The sequence below is a fragment of the Oryctolagus cuniculus genome, chromosome 19, assembly GCF_964237555.1.
Source record: "Oryctolagus cuniculus chromosome 19, mOryCun1.1, whole genome shotgun sequence".
In the NCBI taxonomy this organism is placed as follows: Eukaryota; Metazoa; Chordata; class Mammalia; order Lagomorpha; family Leporidae; genus Oryctolagus; species Oryctolagus cuniculus.
In genome coordinates, this window is record NC_091450.1 from 32,232,038 (window position 1) to 32,249,935 (window position 17,898).

The 17,898-nt window shown below is 47.6% G+C and overlaps 2 protein-coding genes and 1 long non-coding RNA gene across 4 annotated transcripts in view; 1 reads left to right on the plus strand and 2 right to left on the minus strand.

Annotated features, from left to right (window-relative positions):
- ZNF200 (zinc finger protein 200) overlaps nt 1–1,441 on the plus strand; it is a 10,347-nt gene extending 8,906 nt beyond the window's left edge. Inside the window, exon 5 of the mRNA XM_002722789.5 lies at nt 71–1,441. Within this exon, the coding sequence (XP_002722835.2) occupies nt 71–825 (755 nt within the window). The 3' untranslated portion in view covers nt 826–1,441. The remainder of the gene's footprint in view (nt 1–70) is intronic.
- Nucleotides 1–17,898, minus strand: part of LOC138846929 (uncharacterized) — a 99,218-nt gene that overhangs the window by 15,681 nt on the left and 65,639 nt on the right. The window lies entirely within an intron of this gene.
- On the minus strand, nt 1,586–17,841 carry LOC100345467 (olfactory receptor 1f45-like). Its single transcript, XM_070064035.1, has one exon. The coding sequence runs from the start codon at nt 12,463–12,465 to the stop codon at nt 11,524–11,526; it is 942 nt and encodes a 313-aa protein (XP_069920136.1). The 5' UTR covers nt 12,466–17,841; the 3' UTR covers nt 1,586–11,523.

The following is a 17,898-nucleotide window of genomic DNA, read 5'->3' on the forward strand; positions in this document are numbered from 1 at the left end:
TGACTGGTTTTCTCTTGTCTCACGTTAACATCCCTCAAAAGTTAACTGAATTCTCTCTTCCTTTCCAAAGTCAGTGATGGTAACCCTGAGGGTGAAGATCTTCAGAAGGAACATGCAGGGAATGAAGATTGTAGAGAAAAGTCTTCAGACTCTGATGGAATGGATTGTTCTTTGGTCTCTAAACAACCTCCAGATTGCTGTGAAGAACAAAGACTAAATACATCCATTCCACAGAAAAGGAAAATGAGAAATCTTTTAGTTACCATTGAAAATGATACTCCACTAGAGGAACTCTCAAAATATGTGGATGTCAGTGTTATTGCTCTTACTCGAAGCCGGAGGACAAGGAGGTGGTACACCTGTCCACTGTGTGGGAAACAGTTCAATGAAAGCTCCTACCTTATTTCCCATCGGAGGACTCACACTGGAGAAAAGCCCTATGACTGTAGCCACTGTGGGAAAAGCTTCAACCATAAAACAAACCTCAATAAACATGAGCGAATCCACACAGGAGAGAAACCTTATTCCTGTTCTCAGTGTGGGAAAAACTTTCGCCAAAATTCTCATCGGAGTCGCCATGAAGGAATCCACGTGAGGGAAAAGATATTTAAGTGTCCAGAATGTGGGAAAACCTTCCCAAAGAATGAAGAGTTGTTGCTTCATCTACAGAGTCATGAGGCTGAGAAGCCGTATGGCTGCAAGAAATGTGGGAGAAGATTTGGTCGGCTGTCAAACTGTACCCGACATGAGAGAACCCACTCCACGTGTAAGGCCAGGAAGCAGAAAGGAGAGCGGGCGAGAGCTGACGGTTCTGCCTCAGCTTGAAAAGTACACAAGCATTTCTGAATTCCCAGGCCGCCTGACAGATAACAGATACCGGAAAACCTCATTGCAGCCAAAACTGGATAAATACCCATCTTGGCTAAACCTCAAATTGTTAGAAAATTCACAGGGAAGGAAATGTCCTCAAGGGCTATACCTCAGTTAGCATCTAGGCTTTTTGGACTAAGTTTTGTTTTATGAAGTTGTACACATGTATAGATCACAGAGCCCCCTCCCAAGAAAGACTTTAAATATGATTTTGGAGGCTGCTAGCCTGCATGGTGAACAGAGTGACTCGTGTCTGTTGAAGGTGTTTCCATTCTTTGCCCCATGTGGTCATTCATACTTGAGAAAAGAGAATGCAGAGGTCCTTATCTGAACTGTGTTCCTAGAAAACCAAACTACTGATTTGTTAAGCTAGCAGCTTCTAATAACAGTGCATATAACCTCAGAAGCCCTGTTAAGGCTGGAGTATCGAAAGGAATTGTTTACTTAGAATATAGGGAAACTACAGCAGTTGAATGTCAGAAGACTTAATCTCACTTGTATGTGATCTAAATAACATTTGCAATTTGTGATGAAACTTGATGATTTTACAGAAATCCTTTTCACAACATAATTTAAAGTATCTACTGTTTGTTCTTACTCTAGTTTGGTATTCTCTCACACAGCTGTCTCATGCCCTCCCTTGCCAGAAGAGGTTGGGTTTGTTAGGTCTGGTATCCAGCCCCACTACTGAAAAAGCCTTTCCAAATCTTGTTGTTCTGCTGAGCCAGTGTCTGGTCTGCTAAGAAGGAAACCCCAAGAGCCTGAAGAGGGGCCAACCTGGAGGCAGGAAATAGCTTGGATCCATGGCTGGTCAATAACCTGACCATGCTTAATTTATTTCCCTCTACACACAGTCATCAGACCCTTGACAATGGGTGGTCGCTACCTCACAAAGCAAAGTTTTTTTTTTGTTTTTGTTTTTTTGTTTTGTTTTGTTTTGACAGGCAGAGTGGACAGTGAGAGAGACAGAGAGAAAGGTCTTCCTTTTGCCGTTGGTTCACCCTCCAATGGCCGCCGCGGCTGGCGCGCTGCAGCCGGCGCACCGCGCTGATCCGATGGCAGGAGCCAGATACTTAACCTGGTCTCCCATGGGGTGCAGGGCCCAATTACTTGGGCCATCCTCCACTGCACTCCCGGGCCACAGCAGAGAGCTGGCCTGGAAGAGGGGCAACCGGGACAGAATCCAGTGCCCCGACCGGGACTAGAACCCGGTGTGCCGGCGCCACAAGGCGGAGGATTAGCCTAGTGAGCTGCGGCGCCAGCCACAAAGCAAAGTTTTTAAGACCTAAGTCTCTAGTGGTTAGCTCACATTCCCCCTCAGGGTTCAGAATTCTGAATGTCTCCATTTAATGGAGAGTCCCTATCTTTAGCCCTGTGACATCCAGACTTTCCTGTTCTCTGTAGAAGCAAGGCCACAAGTCCTTGGGCTCCTGTGCCTGCGTCGAGGGCCCAGGGGAGTCTCCTGGCTCCTGGCTTCAGATTGGCACAGCTCTGGCCATTGCAGCTGACTGGAGAGTGAACCAGTGGATGGAGGACCTTCCCTCCCCCATGTAGCTCTAACTTTCAAATAAATAATTAAACCCTTAAAAAAAAAAAAAAAGAAGCAAAGCCAGTGGTGTCTCCACCGGTCCAGTTCTGTGGAGTGATTAGGGATTGTTGCAACAGAATTTTATGTTGGTATTTTCATTGAAATAGGTTTGTCCTATAAACTATTTGGGAAAATTTGTGAAATTTTATAGATCTTGTTTTCCAACCAGAAACATGCCTTTCTACCTTATTTCTGAGTAAATTTTCTAATTCTCTGTTTTCTGCCCTTTTGTTACTGTAGATTTTTCATCATATTTTTCCTTCTGGGGTTTTTGTATATAAGAAAGTTACTTTTTAATTTGTGTAATGAGCCACCTCACTGAATGTTCTTAAGTTTTAGCAATTTCTCAATTTAGTTGTTTCTGGTAAAATTGAACCATCTGCAAATACTACATTTTTAGTTTTTTGTTTTCCCTTTCTGCCTATTGTTTTTATTTTTTGTTTGTTTTTATTTAGTTTTGTTTTTAAACACTGTAATTCTAAGATGTGCTGTCTGGATAGAGTATTCTGAAAGGAAATGTTATACAATTCAGTTGTGAATCAGAATTGGAGAACCATAACCAGAAACATGGTGGGCACGAGCCCGAGTAAGTCGCCACGTGGGACACCTGCATCCCATACTGCAGCCCCACCTCTGCTTCCAGTCCAGCTTCCTACTAAGGTGCACCTTGGAAAGCAACAAGTGATGGCGCAAGTGCTTGGGTCTGCCACCCATGTGGGAGACTGGATAGAGTTCTGGCTTGGCCTGGCCCAGCTGTTGCCATTGTGGCCACTTGGGAAGTGACACAGCAGATGGAAGATCTGTCTCTGCTTTCAAAAGAAAAAGTAAATAAGTTAAAAAGAACCGCAAGTCCTAGAAAAACTGTTATGACATTCTGTTTCAGACCAACAACCTTTTAAAATTGGGTTACTTACTTACTCTTTGCAAGTCTAGCCAGCGAAGGCAGGGGTTGCCAGGGCCAGCACACCATGAGGACACAGAGGACCTGCCTAGCCCCTGGGAAACGGGATAGGTGGCTGCCAGGTAATGGTAGGGGGCGGTCAGGGCAGCCAGGGGGAAGGCCTCCAGCTGAGACTATCCTGTCCCCCACCCACGGTTCAGGTGTATGCCAGCCTCACGTGGTCTGGTGACCTTGCCCAAGTGCGTGGGTTTTGTTTTTGTTTTTTAAAGATTTATTTATTTGAAAGACTTACAGAGAAGGAGAGGCAGAGAGCTTTTCTATCTGCTGGTTCATGCCCAAATGTCCACAACAGCCAGAGTTCAGCTGATCTGAAGCCAGGAGCTTCTCTGGGTCTCCCACACGGGTGCAGGGGCCCAAGGAGTTGGGCCATCTACTGCTTCCCCAGGCCATAGTAGAGAGGTGGATTGGAAGTGGAGCAGCTGGGACTTGAATGGGCACCTATATGGGATGCTGGCACTGTAGGCAGTGGCTTTACCCACTATACCACAGTGCTGGCCCTAGCGCGTTTTAAGATGTGCAGTAATGCACAACCCACACACCCTCATGCTGAGGAGGTATGTCCATAAACCTAAAGTTCAGGTTCCTCACCACCATCTGCCGAAGGTGAGGCTGGGGTTGTGCTTCCGCCACCTGCCTCTGACGCAGTACATAGCACACCCAAGTCTCTGAGCAGCTGAACACGACAGGGATGAGCAGTGTGACCAGGGGCCTCACAAAACCCAGAGCCCTTGGGACATTACAGGCCGAGTAAGTGCCCAATTAGGAACCCAGTCACCAATTAAATGGGCAAAAATTAATAAACACACAACCACAAAGTTCTCGAGAAGAAGAAGCAAGAGTTGGGACATATGGAAGACAATGGTGCAATTCCAACAGCAGTGCTGATCAAAAATGTTCATCCCCTGGGCTGGGCTGTGGCATAGCGGGTAAAGCCCCCACCTGTATATGAGTCCTGCCTGCTCCATTTCCAATCCAGCTCCTTGCCAGTGCACCTGGGAAAGCAGTGGAAGATGGCCCACGTGCTTCTCTCTGCCACCCATGTGGGAGATTCGGAAAAAGCTGGCTCAGAGCTGCCCAGCTCCCACCCTTGCACTCATCTGGGGAGGGAATCAGCAGATGGAAGATCTCTCCCTCCCTCCATCTCTCTCTCTCTCTCTCTCCCTCTCTCCCTCTCTCTCCCTCCCTCCCTCCCTTTCAAATAAATGAATGAATTAAAAAAAAAAAAAAATCCAGTGCTGTAGTGCAGCAGGTTAAAGCCCGGTCTGCAGAGCCGCCTACCCATATGGGTGCAGGTTCAAGTCCCAGCTTCACTTCTGATCCAGCTCTCTGCTATGGTATGGGAAAGCAGCAGAAAATGGCCCAAGTCCTTGGGCCCCTGCACCTGTGTGGGAGACCTGGAAGAGGCTCCTGGCTTCAGATTGGTCCAGCTCTGTCTGTTGCAGCCATCTGGGAAGTGAACTAGCAGATGTAAGACCTTTCTCTCTCTGCCTTTCTATAACTCTATCAAATAAATATATCTTTTAAAAAAAAAGAGGCAGCTGTAGGTCTACAGCCCATGGAGTGTCTTGGGGTGAGGACAGGGAGAAGAGAAATTCAGAAAATCTCATAAATACACACTACAGGCAGTGTGACAAGGGGTAGCCAGGACAATTCTAAAAGGTACAAGCAGATTTTGCTGAAAGGGCTCTGGGGAACTGGCGTTGAAACCACTCAGACCAGAAACATGGAGTGGCAGTGGGGCTCCAGTAACAAGACAGAAACAGAAACTTTGAGATGAAGAACTTTGAATGGCTAAAAGACACACAAAAGTATCCAGGTTTACTAGTAATCTTAAGAATTATAAATTCAACAAGATGTCATTCTCTTGGTGTGTTAAGTGTTCCAGCTTGGCAAAAGTGGGATGATGGTACCATCTACTCACACTGTGACAAAGGTGTTTCCAAAAAGATGTTATACCCCTTGACCCAGCCATTTGGCTCCTATGCACAAGGACACATGTAATTTTTTAAATTTTAAAATATTTTATATATTTAAAAAAGTTAGAGAGGGAAAGACAGATATTCCATCCATTGTTGGTTCACTCCCCAAATGGCTACAATGGGGTCAGTGCTGTGGTGTGGGTAAAGCTGCTGCCTGCTGCACCAGCATCCCATATGGATGCTGGTTCGAGTCCTGGCTGCTCCACTTCTGACCCAGCTCTCTGCTACAGCCTGGGAAAGCAATGGAAGATGGCCCAAGCCCTTGGACCCCTGCACCCGCATAGGAGACCTGGAGGAAGCTCCTGGCTTCTAGCTTCGGATAGGTGCAGCTCTGGCCATTGCGGCCAATTGGAGAGTGAACCAGTGGATGGAAGACCTCTCTCCCTCTCTGCCTTTCCTTCTCTCTGTGTAACTCTTTCAAATAAAATAAATCTTTCAAAAATGTAAAATAACATTTTAATACTGAAAACTTACAACTTAAGAGAGCTGAATAAATAACGGTATTTTCTCATCTCAGCTGGGCGGGTCTCTTTCCACTCCCTCCTGAGCCCGCACCAGTTTCACCTGCAACCCCAACACTTTTCTAAACTTTTATTCAAGGTCTGCAATGGCCTGCAATTTCACCAAGTCCAACATTCCAATGTCACTTTGGTTTCTGTGGCTTTTGATGTCCTTGGTCACTCCCTCCCAAACGCCTCACTTGGCTTGCAGGATACTGTCCTCTCCCAGCTTACTACTGCATGAGCTGCTCCTACTTGGTCTTCTGTGGTAGGCTGCCTTCCTTTTCCTGAATCTCTAAATCAGCAGTAATCAGCCATGGCTGCTCAATGCAATCAGCTGGAAAGCTGTAAAATAAATCCAGAGGCCCAGGCACAACCGAGAACAATTAAATCAGAATATGATGAGACCCAACCACCAGTATTTTTTAAAGACTGTTAAAGTAATATGCAAAGAAAAAAAAAACAAAAAAAGAAAAAATAAAGTAATACGCAATGATAAAGCATGGTCTAATCACTGTGGTGTAGTAGGCTATGCCTCTGTGGCACCAGCATCCCATGTGAGCGCTCGTTCATGTCCCAGCTGCTCTGCTTCCAGTCCAGCTCTCTGCTTATGGTTTGGGAAAGCAGTGGAAGATGGCCCAGGTGCTTGGGTCCCTGCAGCCTTGTGGGGGACCCGGAGGAAGCTCATGGTTCCTGGCTTCAGATCAGCTCAATTCTGGCCACTGTGGACATTTGGGGAGTGAACCAGCAGAAGGAAGACCTTTCTCTCTCTCTCTCTCTTCTCTCTCTATATCTGTAACTCTGCCTCAAATAAATAAATAAATCTTAAAAAGAAAAGAGAGGTTCTTCCTCCCCTAACTTAGTAGAACTTCACTAAAACTGAATATTACAAACAAGTGCCCAGTCAGCCTAGAAGGTTCTGAAGCCTGACTGAAGTTTAACCAAGCAAAGAAACAGCTCCCAGGTGATCCCAACGGTGAACCAATACAAGCGCCAGTGTTGGAAATGCTTAAGTGTCCCAGGGCTCAGCGCTGAGCCCACTTCCTGCCTCTCCTGTGAGTGCGAGCTTTCCATATTAGAGGTCTGTATCCTGAGAAGCCCAGTAGAACTGCCAAGGGAGCTTCCAGAATCACCACTGCCTGTGGCCCGCCCCAGATAACAGGATTCCATTGGTCTGGGATGGGGTGTGGACAACCTGTTCTCGCTGATCTCACACCAACTTCATGGTACCATGTACTTCCTACAGACTTGACATTTAAGGAGTACTTTTCCCAGTAAGAGCAAAATGCACATTCGTCTGCAGCTTACATGGGCTATTCACCAAAAGTAGACCACATTATGGGACATAACGTGCACCACAGCAAATTTAGAACAGAAATCATACAAAGCATGCCCTCAGATCACAATGGAATTAAATTGGGTATCAATAAGGGAAAAGCTGATGGAAAATTCAAAAGTGTTTGGAGATTACATAATATACTTTAAAATGGATAAAAGAAGTGTCAAGCCAGCACCGTGGCACACTAGGTTAATCCTCTGTTTGCGGCGCCAGCATCCCATATGGGTGCCGGGTTAAAGTCCTGGTTGCTTCTCTCCCAGTCCAGCTCTCTGATGTGGCCTGGGAGGGCAGGGGAGGATGGCCCAAGTGCTTGGGCCCTTGCACCCACATGGGAGACCAGGAAGAGGCACCTGGCTCCTGGCTTCAGATTGGCGTAGCTTTGGCTGTAGCAGCCATTTGAGGAGTGAACTAATGGAAGGAAGACCTTTGTCTCTGTCTCTGTCTCTCTCTCTCACTGTCTGTAACTCTACCTGTCAAATAAATAAATAAAAAATCTTTTAAAAAAAGTGTTGAAAGAATTTTAAAATATTTTGAACTAAATGAAAATATGACATCAAAATATGCTAACAGTAGTGCTAACAAGGAAATTTGAATGCATATATTAGAAAAGAAAAAGGGGCTGGCGCCATGGCTCACTTGGTTAATCCTCCACCTGCAGCGCCAGCATCCCATATGGGCACCAGGTTCTAGTCCCGGTTGCTCCTCTTCCAGTCCAGCTCTCTGCTGTGGCCCGGGAAGGCAGTGGAGGATGGCCCAAGTGCTCGGGCCCCTGCACCCACATTGGAGACCAGGAGGAAGCACTTGGCTCCTGGCTTCGGATCCACACAGCACGCCAGTGGGGGGTGAACCATCAGAAGGAAGACCTTTCTCTCTGTCTCTCTCTCTCACTGTCTAACTCTGCCTGTCAAATAAAAAAAAAAAAAAAAGATCTTAAATCAACAATCTAATATGCTACAATAGGAAATTAGAAAAGCAAATTAAACCCAAAGTAAGCGGAAACCGAAATAATAAAAATTATAGAGGAAATCAGTGAATTGAAAACATGAAATCAGTAGAGAAAATCAATTAAAAAAATTTTAAAAACAATAAACTTTTATCCCATCTAATCAACAAAAAAGGGAAAGATACACATCATTATTATCAGAAATGAAATAGGGTCCATTACTACCAATCCCATGCACAATAATAAAAAATATTATTAATGACTCACAAATTTGCTAACCTAGATGAAATATACCAACTTCTTGAAAGATGCAATCTACCAAAACTCCTATCATCTGAAAAGGCCTGTATCTATCAAATAAACTGAATCAATAATTAATACAGAGGCCAGCGCCGAGGCTCAATAGGCTAATCCTCCGCCTTGCGGCGCCAGCACATTGGGTTCTAGTCCCGGTTGGGGTGCCGGATTCTGTCCCTGTTGCCCCTCGTCCAGGCCAGCTCTCTGCTGTGGCCCGGGTGTGCAGTGGAGGATGGCCCAAGTGCTTGGGCCCTGCACCCCATGGGAGACCAGGAGAAGCACCTGGCTCCTGCCATCGGATCACCTCGATGTGCCGGCTGCAGCACGCCTGCAGCAGTGGCCATTGGAGGGTGAACCAACAGCAAAGGAAGACTTTTCTCTCTGTCTCTCTCTCACTGTCCACTCTGCCTGTCAAAAAAAAAAAAAATTAATACAGAAAGTTTCCAAAACAAAAAGTATCAGGCCCATATGGATTCACTGGTGAATTCTATAAAGCATTTAAGGCAGACATGATGCTTTGCTCTACAATCTCTTCCAGAAGGTGGAAGCAGAGGCAACAACTATTACCTGATTCTATGAGGTCAGCATTACCCAAATACCAAAGTCAGGTGAGTACAAGAAGACTGTCTCTCATGTACATTGATGCAAGAATCCTCAGTGAAATATTAGCATATCAAATCCAACAATGGATAATAAGAATTATATACCGGCCGGCACTGCGGCTCACTAGGCTAATCCTCCGCCTTGCGGCGCTGGCACACTGGGTTCTAGTCCCGGTCAGGGCACCGGATTCTGTCCCGGTTGCCCCTCTTCCAGGCCAGCTCTCTGCTGTGGCCAGGGAGTGCAGTGGAGGATGGCCCAAGTACTTGGGCCCTGCACCCCATGAGAGACCAGGATAAGTACCTGGCTTTTGCCATCGGATCAGTGCGGTGCGCCGGCTGTGGTGGCCATTGGAGGGTGAACCAACAGCAAAGGAAGACTTTTCTCTCTGTCTCTCTCTCACTGTCCACTCTGCCTGTCAAAAAATTAAAAAAAAAAAAGAATTATATACTAAGACCAAGTGGATTTATTCCAGATAGGCAAGGCTGATTCAACATTTAAAAATCAATTAATATAACCCATCACATAAGTAATTAACAATGACAGCCATTATATGATCCTATCAACAGATGTAAAAAAAGCATTTGACAAAAATTCAACATTCATTTATGATTTTTAAAAAAGCCCTCAAGAAACTATAAATTGAGGAGAAGTTCTTCAACTTGATAAGTAACATGGACAATAACATATAGCTAACAATACTTAATAGTCAGAAATTAGATGTTTCCTCCTTAAGACCCAGAGTAAGGAACAAGAATCAGGAACACAAATGTTGCTTCTCATCAATCCTATTCAACATCACACTGGACATCCTAGGTAAAGCACCTGGACAAGAAAAGGAAATAAACTTCTAATGAGTTTGGGGCAGGGCATTAAGCACCACTACATGCTAACACTAGAAGAAAAGAGACAACCAGACATCTTGTACTTTTTGATGTGGTAGTGTCAAAAAAATCAGAATTTCAGTCTGATCAAGATTCTGATCTAAATTCCACTGAAAGGAAATATAGGGAACAGAAGAACATTTTAAATGACACGATGGAGGTGTACTTATCAAAATCCAGACTGTGGAAGACTCTATAAGACAAATGGATTGATTTATGCAACAAATATACAGCAAGAATAAAATATATGTAAAGGGAACCTAAAGTTTAAATTTTAAAGTTGAAAGATGTAGAGGCTAGTGCTTAAAGCCCTGGCCTGCATCACTGACATCCCATATGGGCACCAGTTCGAGTCTCTGCTGCTCCACTTCTGATCAGTTCCCTGCTAATCTCCTGGGAAAGCAGTAGAAGATGGCCCGAGTCCTTGGGCCCCAGCACCCACGTGAGAGACATAGAAGAAGCTCTCTTGGCTCCTGGCTTCGGATTGGCTCAGCTCCGGCCATTGCAGCCATTTGGGGAGTGAACCAGCAGATGGAGGACCTCTTTCTCTCTGTCTCTACCTCTCTGTAACTCTATCAAATAAATAAAATAAATCTTTTTTAAAAAACAGATATAGCAGTCAATTGTTATATGCAAACTTTGAGTCTTTGTATTAAAATATGCAAAAAACTATTGCCATTAGACAATTGGGCATATTTAATAACATTAAGGAGTTAATTTTCTTTTCTTTTAAAAAAAAGATTTATTTATTTACTTGAAAGAGTTACACAGAAAGAGAAGGAGAGGCAGAGAAAGAGAGAGAAAGAGAGAGATCTTCCATCCACCAGCTCACTCCCCAGATGACTGCAACGGCCAGAGCCAGGACTGCAAAGCCAGGAACCAGGAGCTTCTTCCAGGTCTCCCACTTTTTTGGGTTCAGGAGCCCAAGGACTTGGGCCATCTTCCACTGCCTTCCCAGGCCACAGCAGAGAGCTGGACTGGAAGTGGAGCAGCAGGGATACGAACCAGTGCCCATATGGGATGCCGGCAAGGAGTTAATTTTCTAAGATGCAATAATGCTATGTGGTTATATCCTCGAAAAGATTCCATGTCTTTTTAAAAATATGTATTTTTAAAGGCAGTTACAGAGAGAGTCAAACGGTCGAAGTCGTCCCTACTGTATAACAGCTTCTAATCCAGAGCAAAGATGCAATTCCTAATTCCCGCTAACATCACTTCACACAGTCTCAGGTCTTATAAGACTTCCATAGCACGCTCTTGTGGAGATGCCTCGGGGCTCATGATGCTGTGTGGGCTCCCTTGCTATAACGAGTAATAACCCAATGTATTCACCCCACTTCATCCAGGTGTGCTTTTGGTGGGTGGGTGGTGCTGGAAGACACAGTAGTAACAGTCATTAGACTGAAGGGTCCCTCTTCCCACCTGTAACCTGAGGAATCGTATCCAGAGTTTCGTTCCCCCAACTCAGCAGTCTCTCTTACAACAGACAAATGTGCAGTTTCACACAGTACATAGATGGCTTTCAGACTAACTAGTTCCCTCTAGGATTTCCTTACCCTGGATCACTGAGGAGAAAGAAATCCCATGGCCATCACTTTCCCAAGGGCACATCTCATGTCTTTGTTCCTCAGGCTGTAGATGAAAGGGTTCAGCATGGGAGTGACCACTGCGAACATCACCACGGATGTGATATCGTTCTCAGCCGAGTGCGAGGACGAAGGGCTGAAATACACAGCGATGATGGTGCCATAGAAGAGGGAAACCACAGCCAGGTGCGAGCCGCAGGTGGAGAAGGCTTTCCACCTGCCCCGCGTGGATGGCACTTTCCATACAGCCCAGGCAATAAGGATATACGACACCAGGATACAAAGAAATGGGATGATCATTATTGGCCCAGCTTCAAAAAGAATCATCGCCTCATTGAGCCGTGTGTCCGAGCAGGAGAGCTTCAGGAGAGCAGTCACATCACAGAAGAAGTGGGGGATGGCGTTGTCCCCACAGAAGGACAGTCGTGCCATCAGCAGGGTGTGCAACAGCATGTCTGCATTGGCAACAATCCAGGACCCAGTGACCAGCAGGACACAGAGCTGGCGGGTCATCCTCGCCGTGTAATGTAAGGGGTGGCACACGGCGACAAAGCGGTCATAGGCCATCACGGCCAGGAGGAAATTGTCCATGTCCATGAATATGAAGAGAAAGTACATCTGTGTGAGACAGCCAGAGTAGGAGATGGCCTGACTCCCGAGGGCGTGATTGGCCAGCATCTTGGGGACGGTGGTGGAGGAGAAGCAGACGTCCACGAAGGACAGGTTGCTGAGGAAGAAGTACATGGGGGTGTGCAGGCGGGAGTCTGTGCCGATGGCCAGGACGATGAGCAGGTTCCCCAGGACTGTGGCCAGGTACATGCTCAGGAAGAGCACAAACAGCAGCCGCTGCTGCTGGGGCTGCCGCGAGAGTCCCAGGAGGAGGAACTCGGAGACGCTCGACTCGTTGGCCCCTCCCATGGGTCTGAAACCAGGTGCAGAGTGAGTTCAGAGAGGCAGACTATGAGGATGTGACTGCCACCAATCAAGCCCCAGTCACAGCCATGTGAACAGAACCTGTAGTGGAGTTGTTCCGTCAGGATCTTCTCCTAACCCATGGACCCCTAACTGTCAACACCTGATCCGAGATGCTGCTGGTCCCGCTGACTGGTTCTTGTAGTTTTCTACACCGTAACAACATGCAGGCACACCCAGAGCCCTGCTCTGCAAGTATGTGGGTCTCCCTCAACATTCTCAGGCTCTCACCCACACTCTAGTCCAGACAAGAGAAAAGCTGCTCATTACTGTCTTTATCCCAAGCTCAGGCTGATGGAGTCGGGATTCTTACTACTGCTTCCTATGAATGGGGAAGATTTGGGGCTTCCTCCAAGGACCTCAATCATTAGTACAGAGACTGACATTTCCACAGTCACATAGCACCTGGGAGACGTGGGGAGATGGTTGTCAAGTATTCTTCCCTCCAAAGAACTGGTCTCTTTTCCTCTTCCTTCCCGGGACAGCAGTCGGGAGAGCACGGCAGGCTCTGAGCAAGCACAGAGCAGCTGTTCCCTCTGCACAGGAAGACGTCTGGGGCGTCACAGTCAGGAGTTTATAGCAGCCTCCAGGGGGCGTCACACACAGGCGTTTACTGCAGCCTCCACGGCCACGGGGACCAGACTCCCTGAGAGTCTTGTTAGAGAGGAAGAGAAAGTAATTGTGCCAGGTCCTGGTCCCTGTGGGCCAACTTTCTTATCTAACCCTTAGGTCAGAACTAACGGATGAAGCAATCTGGAGGGAAACAGGCCCCAGACGAAACTCCCTGGGATCTCAAACTACATCTCTATCCTGACCTGGACTTTGTTCACAGGTCTCATCAGCTACCCAGAGATTTTTCTTCTTACCTTCATAGCTCAGAAACTGGGGTCCCTGCAAGATTCCTGGAATGAACATCTTTTTTTCTCATGCCTGGTCATGTCCTATAGATAGCAGGGATGTGTTTGCAGGCCCAGATGTCAGGGGGCATCACAGAGTGGCGCTTAATCCCTTAAAGCACTGGCTGTTCAGAAAAACCACTGTGTGATGGTGGAGGGAGAGCGACATTGAGGAGGGCGTGACACAACACAATATCATTGAGGAAACCCCTCACCCACAGCAGAACTGCTTGCATATGTCATCCCACGTCACAGGAGAGCACACTTTCCTGAGAACAGGTCCCTGACCCATTGACCATCTGGGATGTCCATCACCCACTTCCCAGGAACAAGTGACGACTGCGTGACGGATCTGGCGCTGGAACTGAATGCCAACAGGTCATTCTAAGTAGGCTACAAACCTAGATGCTTGCAACTGTCTACCGGCTATTTCACAGATGGAGAGGCTAAAGCCTCTAATAAGATTTAAAAATGAAAAGACAGAAGTAGAAGTGAGCTGGAAAAAACTGACAGCTGTCTAGTTCAGGGCCCAAGTCATTTTTTTTTAACAGGCAGAGTGGACAGTGAGAGAGAGAGAGAGACAGAGAGAAAGGTCTTCCTTTGCCATTGGCTCACCCTCCAATGGCCACCGTGGCCAGTGTGCTGCAGCCAGCGCACCGCACTGATCCAAAGCCAGGAGCCAGGTGCTTCTCCTGGTCTCCCATGGGGTGCAGGGCCCAAGCACTTGGGCCATCCTCCACTGCACTCCCAGGCCACAGCAGAGAGCTGGCCTGGAAAAGGGGCAACCGGGACAGAATCTGGCGCCCCGACCGGGACTAGAACCTGGTGTGCCGGCACCGCTAGATGGAGGATTAGCCTATTGAGCCGCAGCGCCAGCCTCAAGTCATTTTCTGATGAATGACTACACTGTAGTGTCCCTCACTACTCTAAGTTGCAAATAACAAAACAAGTCTTACTGAGCTACACAGAAAACAATTTTGTGAAAATCTGTTTTCTGAAACAGATTTTGTGAAAGTCTGTTTTCTGCTGTTGTAACAGAATTCTGTAGACTGGGTAGTGGGCAAAGGATAGAGATTTGCTTTGTTCCTAGTTCTGGAGGCTGGTAACTAAGGTCAGGGCTGCCCATGCGAGGGTCTTTCTGCTGCATCATAACACGATAAACTGCATTACCAAAGAAGATGGGCGAGGCAAGACAGAGCAAACTATGGGCTGAACTAATTCTCTTTAGGAGAAACCCACTCCCGATTTAATGGCGTCAATACATTGCTGACAGCAGAGCCCTCAGAACCTGAACACCTGTAAGTGGCTCCACTCTCAACACTGTTGCTTTGGGCATTAGGCTTCCAAACATACAAATTTTGAGAGACATACTCAAACCACAGAAGACACCTTTGAAACACTGGACGGCTGGAGAACAAGGCTTGGAGGACCACACAGCAGCCCCAGCGGCCCACACTGAGCCACCACACTGTTCTGATCAGCACACAGACACTGCTGCTGCCTCCCAGCATAAAGGCTGCAGTCCGTGGCTTGGACACAGACTCACTGTCCAGAGGATGCTGCTAGAGGACAGCGCGCACTGTACAGAGGATGCCACTAGAAGCACCGCTGCCTCGGGAATCCATCCTTCTCCTATGGCCGCCACCTGGGTCCCCCCCTTCCCTCAGTAAAAGGCAGGGGCACACGCCCACATCTCAGGAGAAAGAGGGGCTGGGAAATCAGCTACTCAGGGTTTCGGTTCCATAGGGAGACACAGGCTCTCACCCCAAGAACTGTGAGGGGGGTGATTACTTAAGCTTTGGAAGGGGGTGCAGAAATCGAGAAGCGAAGAAGCCTGAGAAATGACCACAGTATTCACCCTGCCACACGCCCCTCTCTCCAGTTTGCTCTTCGGTAGAAAAGAGATTCTCTGGCCTACCATGATGCAGCCATCCTACACGCAATGGGGACACGACTCATAGTCCCACCAGTTACCGCATGCAGGTCCACAACCAGGTCTCTCCTGCTCTGGTCATGATCCCATGACGACAGACTGGAACTTCTGAGTCCAACCTGAAAGCTGACCAGTCAGGACACATCCTGCTTGTGCGTACAACATGAAGAAAATCAATCAAGAAAAAGAAGGATAGCTGAAATATGTAAGTAAAAGGGATGTCAAAAGTTGCTGGAAATGCATATTATGAAAAACAATGTATGGGATTCTAGATTCATTGTACCCAAATAATCTTATCCTTGAATTCCATTAGCCATAAACTTCTGAAGCCACCCTGAACTGTCCTTGGTAGGAACAGTACACTGTGTCCAATAACACAGCACCCCAAACGTACAACAGCCTCAGACTGCCCTTCTCGGGTCTTCACTATGTCAGTGAGGTCAGTTACCCCAGTGAATGCGTACACATAAATGCCAGTCAGTCTCACAGACACCGGACTTACCCTTGGATCCATTATCTACACTTACCCTCATAGTAGGCAACAAGTCACTCCAACACACAGCAGCAAAGAACAGCAAACGTTTGTCTCACAGAGATCCCACGGGCTGAGACTGTGGTTGTGGTTTAGCGGAATGGTTCTGGGTCACGCTTCTGCGTGAGACTGCAGGTACGTTGGCGGCAGGGGCTCAGTCCCGGAGGCTGACTCAGGCTGCAGAATCAACTCCAAGAGAGCTCCTCCTTCATTCACTGCCATTGGTAGCAACCTCACTTACTCACTGGACCTCCACACAGAGCTAATGTGAAGTGTCCTCACACAGAACTGCTGGTGTCCCCCGAGCAGGGCTTCAAGACACATGACAGAAGCCACAACATCCTTTAAGTCACAGCTCCAGAAGTCACACGCCACTGCTTCCTGCACACTACTGCCTGCACACTCATCCCAGATCAACGTGGGAGGGATTACAGGAGGCCGGGATCACTGAGGGTCATCGTGGCAACTGGCTGCCACATCATTTATGATCAAGTGGGTTCACTGGTTACAGACCAGGTCTATGGGATGCCAACTTGACAGATGAATCCACCCTCCTAACACGCATTCTGTCAGTCCTCCAACCTCAGGGTGACTGAGCTGCTGCGTCCACGGTGCCCTCTCTTGACTACTTTCACACATTCAGGAAGCCATGTTCACCACAGGTTTTTCTACGGATATCATCCCGTTCAGTGCTAGGTGCTGCCTGGGATGTCATAAAGATCCTGACAGTGGAATCCACCATCTCGCAACACAGTTACATGAGAACCGAGCTTCCAGCACATGAACCTGTCGGGGGCAAACCTGAGTGAGACCACAGCAGCAGGGCTTAGCCTTTGAAGAGGAGCCTTCACTCTGAGAGGGCCCGGACCCACCGACACTGACTGGTTAAACACGCCCATCTCCCCAGCCACCCTCCCCATGTTACAGGACCTCCAGATTGCACACGACACCTTTAGCTTTCAGTCTCCACCTGAAGATGTAGGATGGGAACCCTGAACACCTGTGACCCTCAGTAATGAGATGGGGGGCGGGCAGAGACTGAGTAGACAGGGATTCTGGGAAGTGTCAGTGGCCCATTTTTGGTGGCCATGAACCCTGGGGCACCAATTCCTGTCTCTCAGGGGCCAAAGAGCCTGAGGCACCTGCCACAGTAAGAATTTCAGCTCTATGTCCATGTTCCCAGTTTTTGGCTCCTGTAGCAACAGAAGGCATCATACAGCCTCACCAAGACAACTGTGAACTGAGGCCTCCACCCTCTCCTAACTGGATGGAAAGACACCAATCAGGAAAAAGATTAGCAAGGGTGGAGACAGGGAGGGCCCAGTGGTGCCATCTCTGATTGGTCCTGTTCCTGGGCATATGGGGCATGCTCACAGAGTCAGCCCCCCTCCCCAGCACATGCCATTGGTGCATCAGTGTGATGCCCCCTTCTCCAAGTCTCATAGCAGCAGTGCAGGGCTCTGAATAACACTGAGGCAAAGTGAAAAACCTAAGGCCTCAGTAACCCAGATAAATAGCATTTAATTCATATTTTAAAAACTAAATTCAATCAACAGTATTCACAAAATAACAACATTTTAAAGACAAATCCAGTAAGATTCAAGATAACTTAATATTACTTTAGACCTTCACCTGGTGAAGAGAAATCACTGTAGGTGGAAATTCTCTCAGACAGAATGCAGATAAGCAAGAATGAATTTGAAAATATTGACTTTTGGGCCGGTGCCACGGCTCACTAGGCTCCTCCGCCTTGCGGCGCCGGCACACCGGGTTCTAGTCCTGGTTGGGGCACCGGATTCTGTCCCGGTTGCCCCTCTTCCAGGCCAGCTCTCTGCTGTGGCCAGGGAGTGCAGTGGAGGATGGCCCAAGTGCTTGGGCCCTGCACCCCATGGGAGACCAGGAGAAGCACCTGGCTCCTGCCATCGGATCAGCGCGGTGTGCTGGCCACAGCATGCCGGCCGCAGCGGCCATTGGAGGGTGAACCAACGGCAAAGGAAGACCTTTCTCTCTGTCTCTCT

Excerpts from the sequence above, each read along its gene's own strand:
- LOC100345467 (XM_070064035.1), bottom strand. The coding sequence starts at position 12,465 with ATGGGAGGGGCCAACGAGTCGAGCGTCTCCGAGTTCCTCCTCCTGGGA.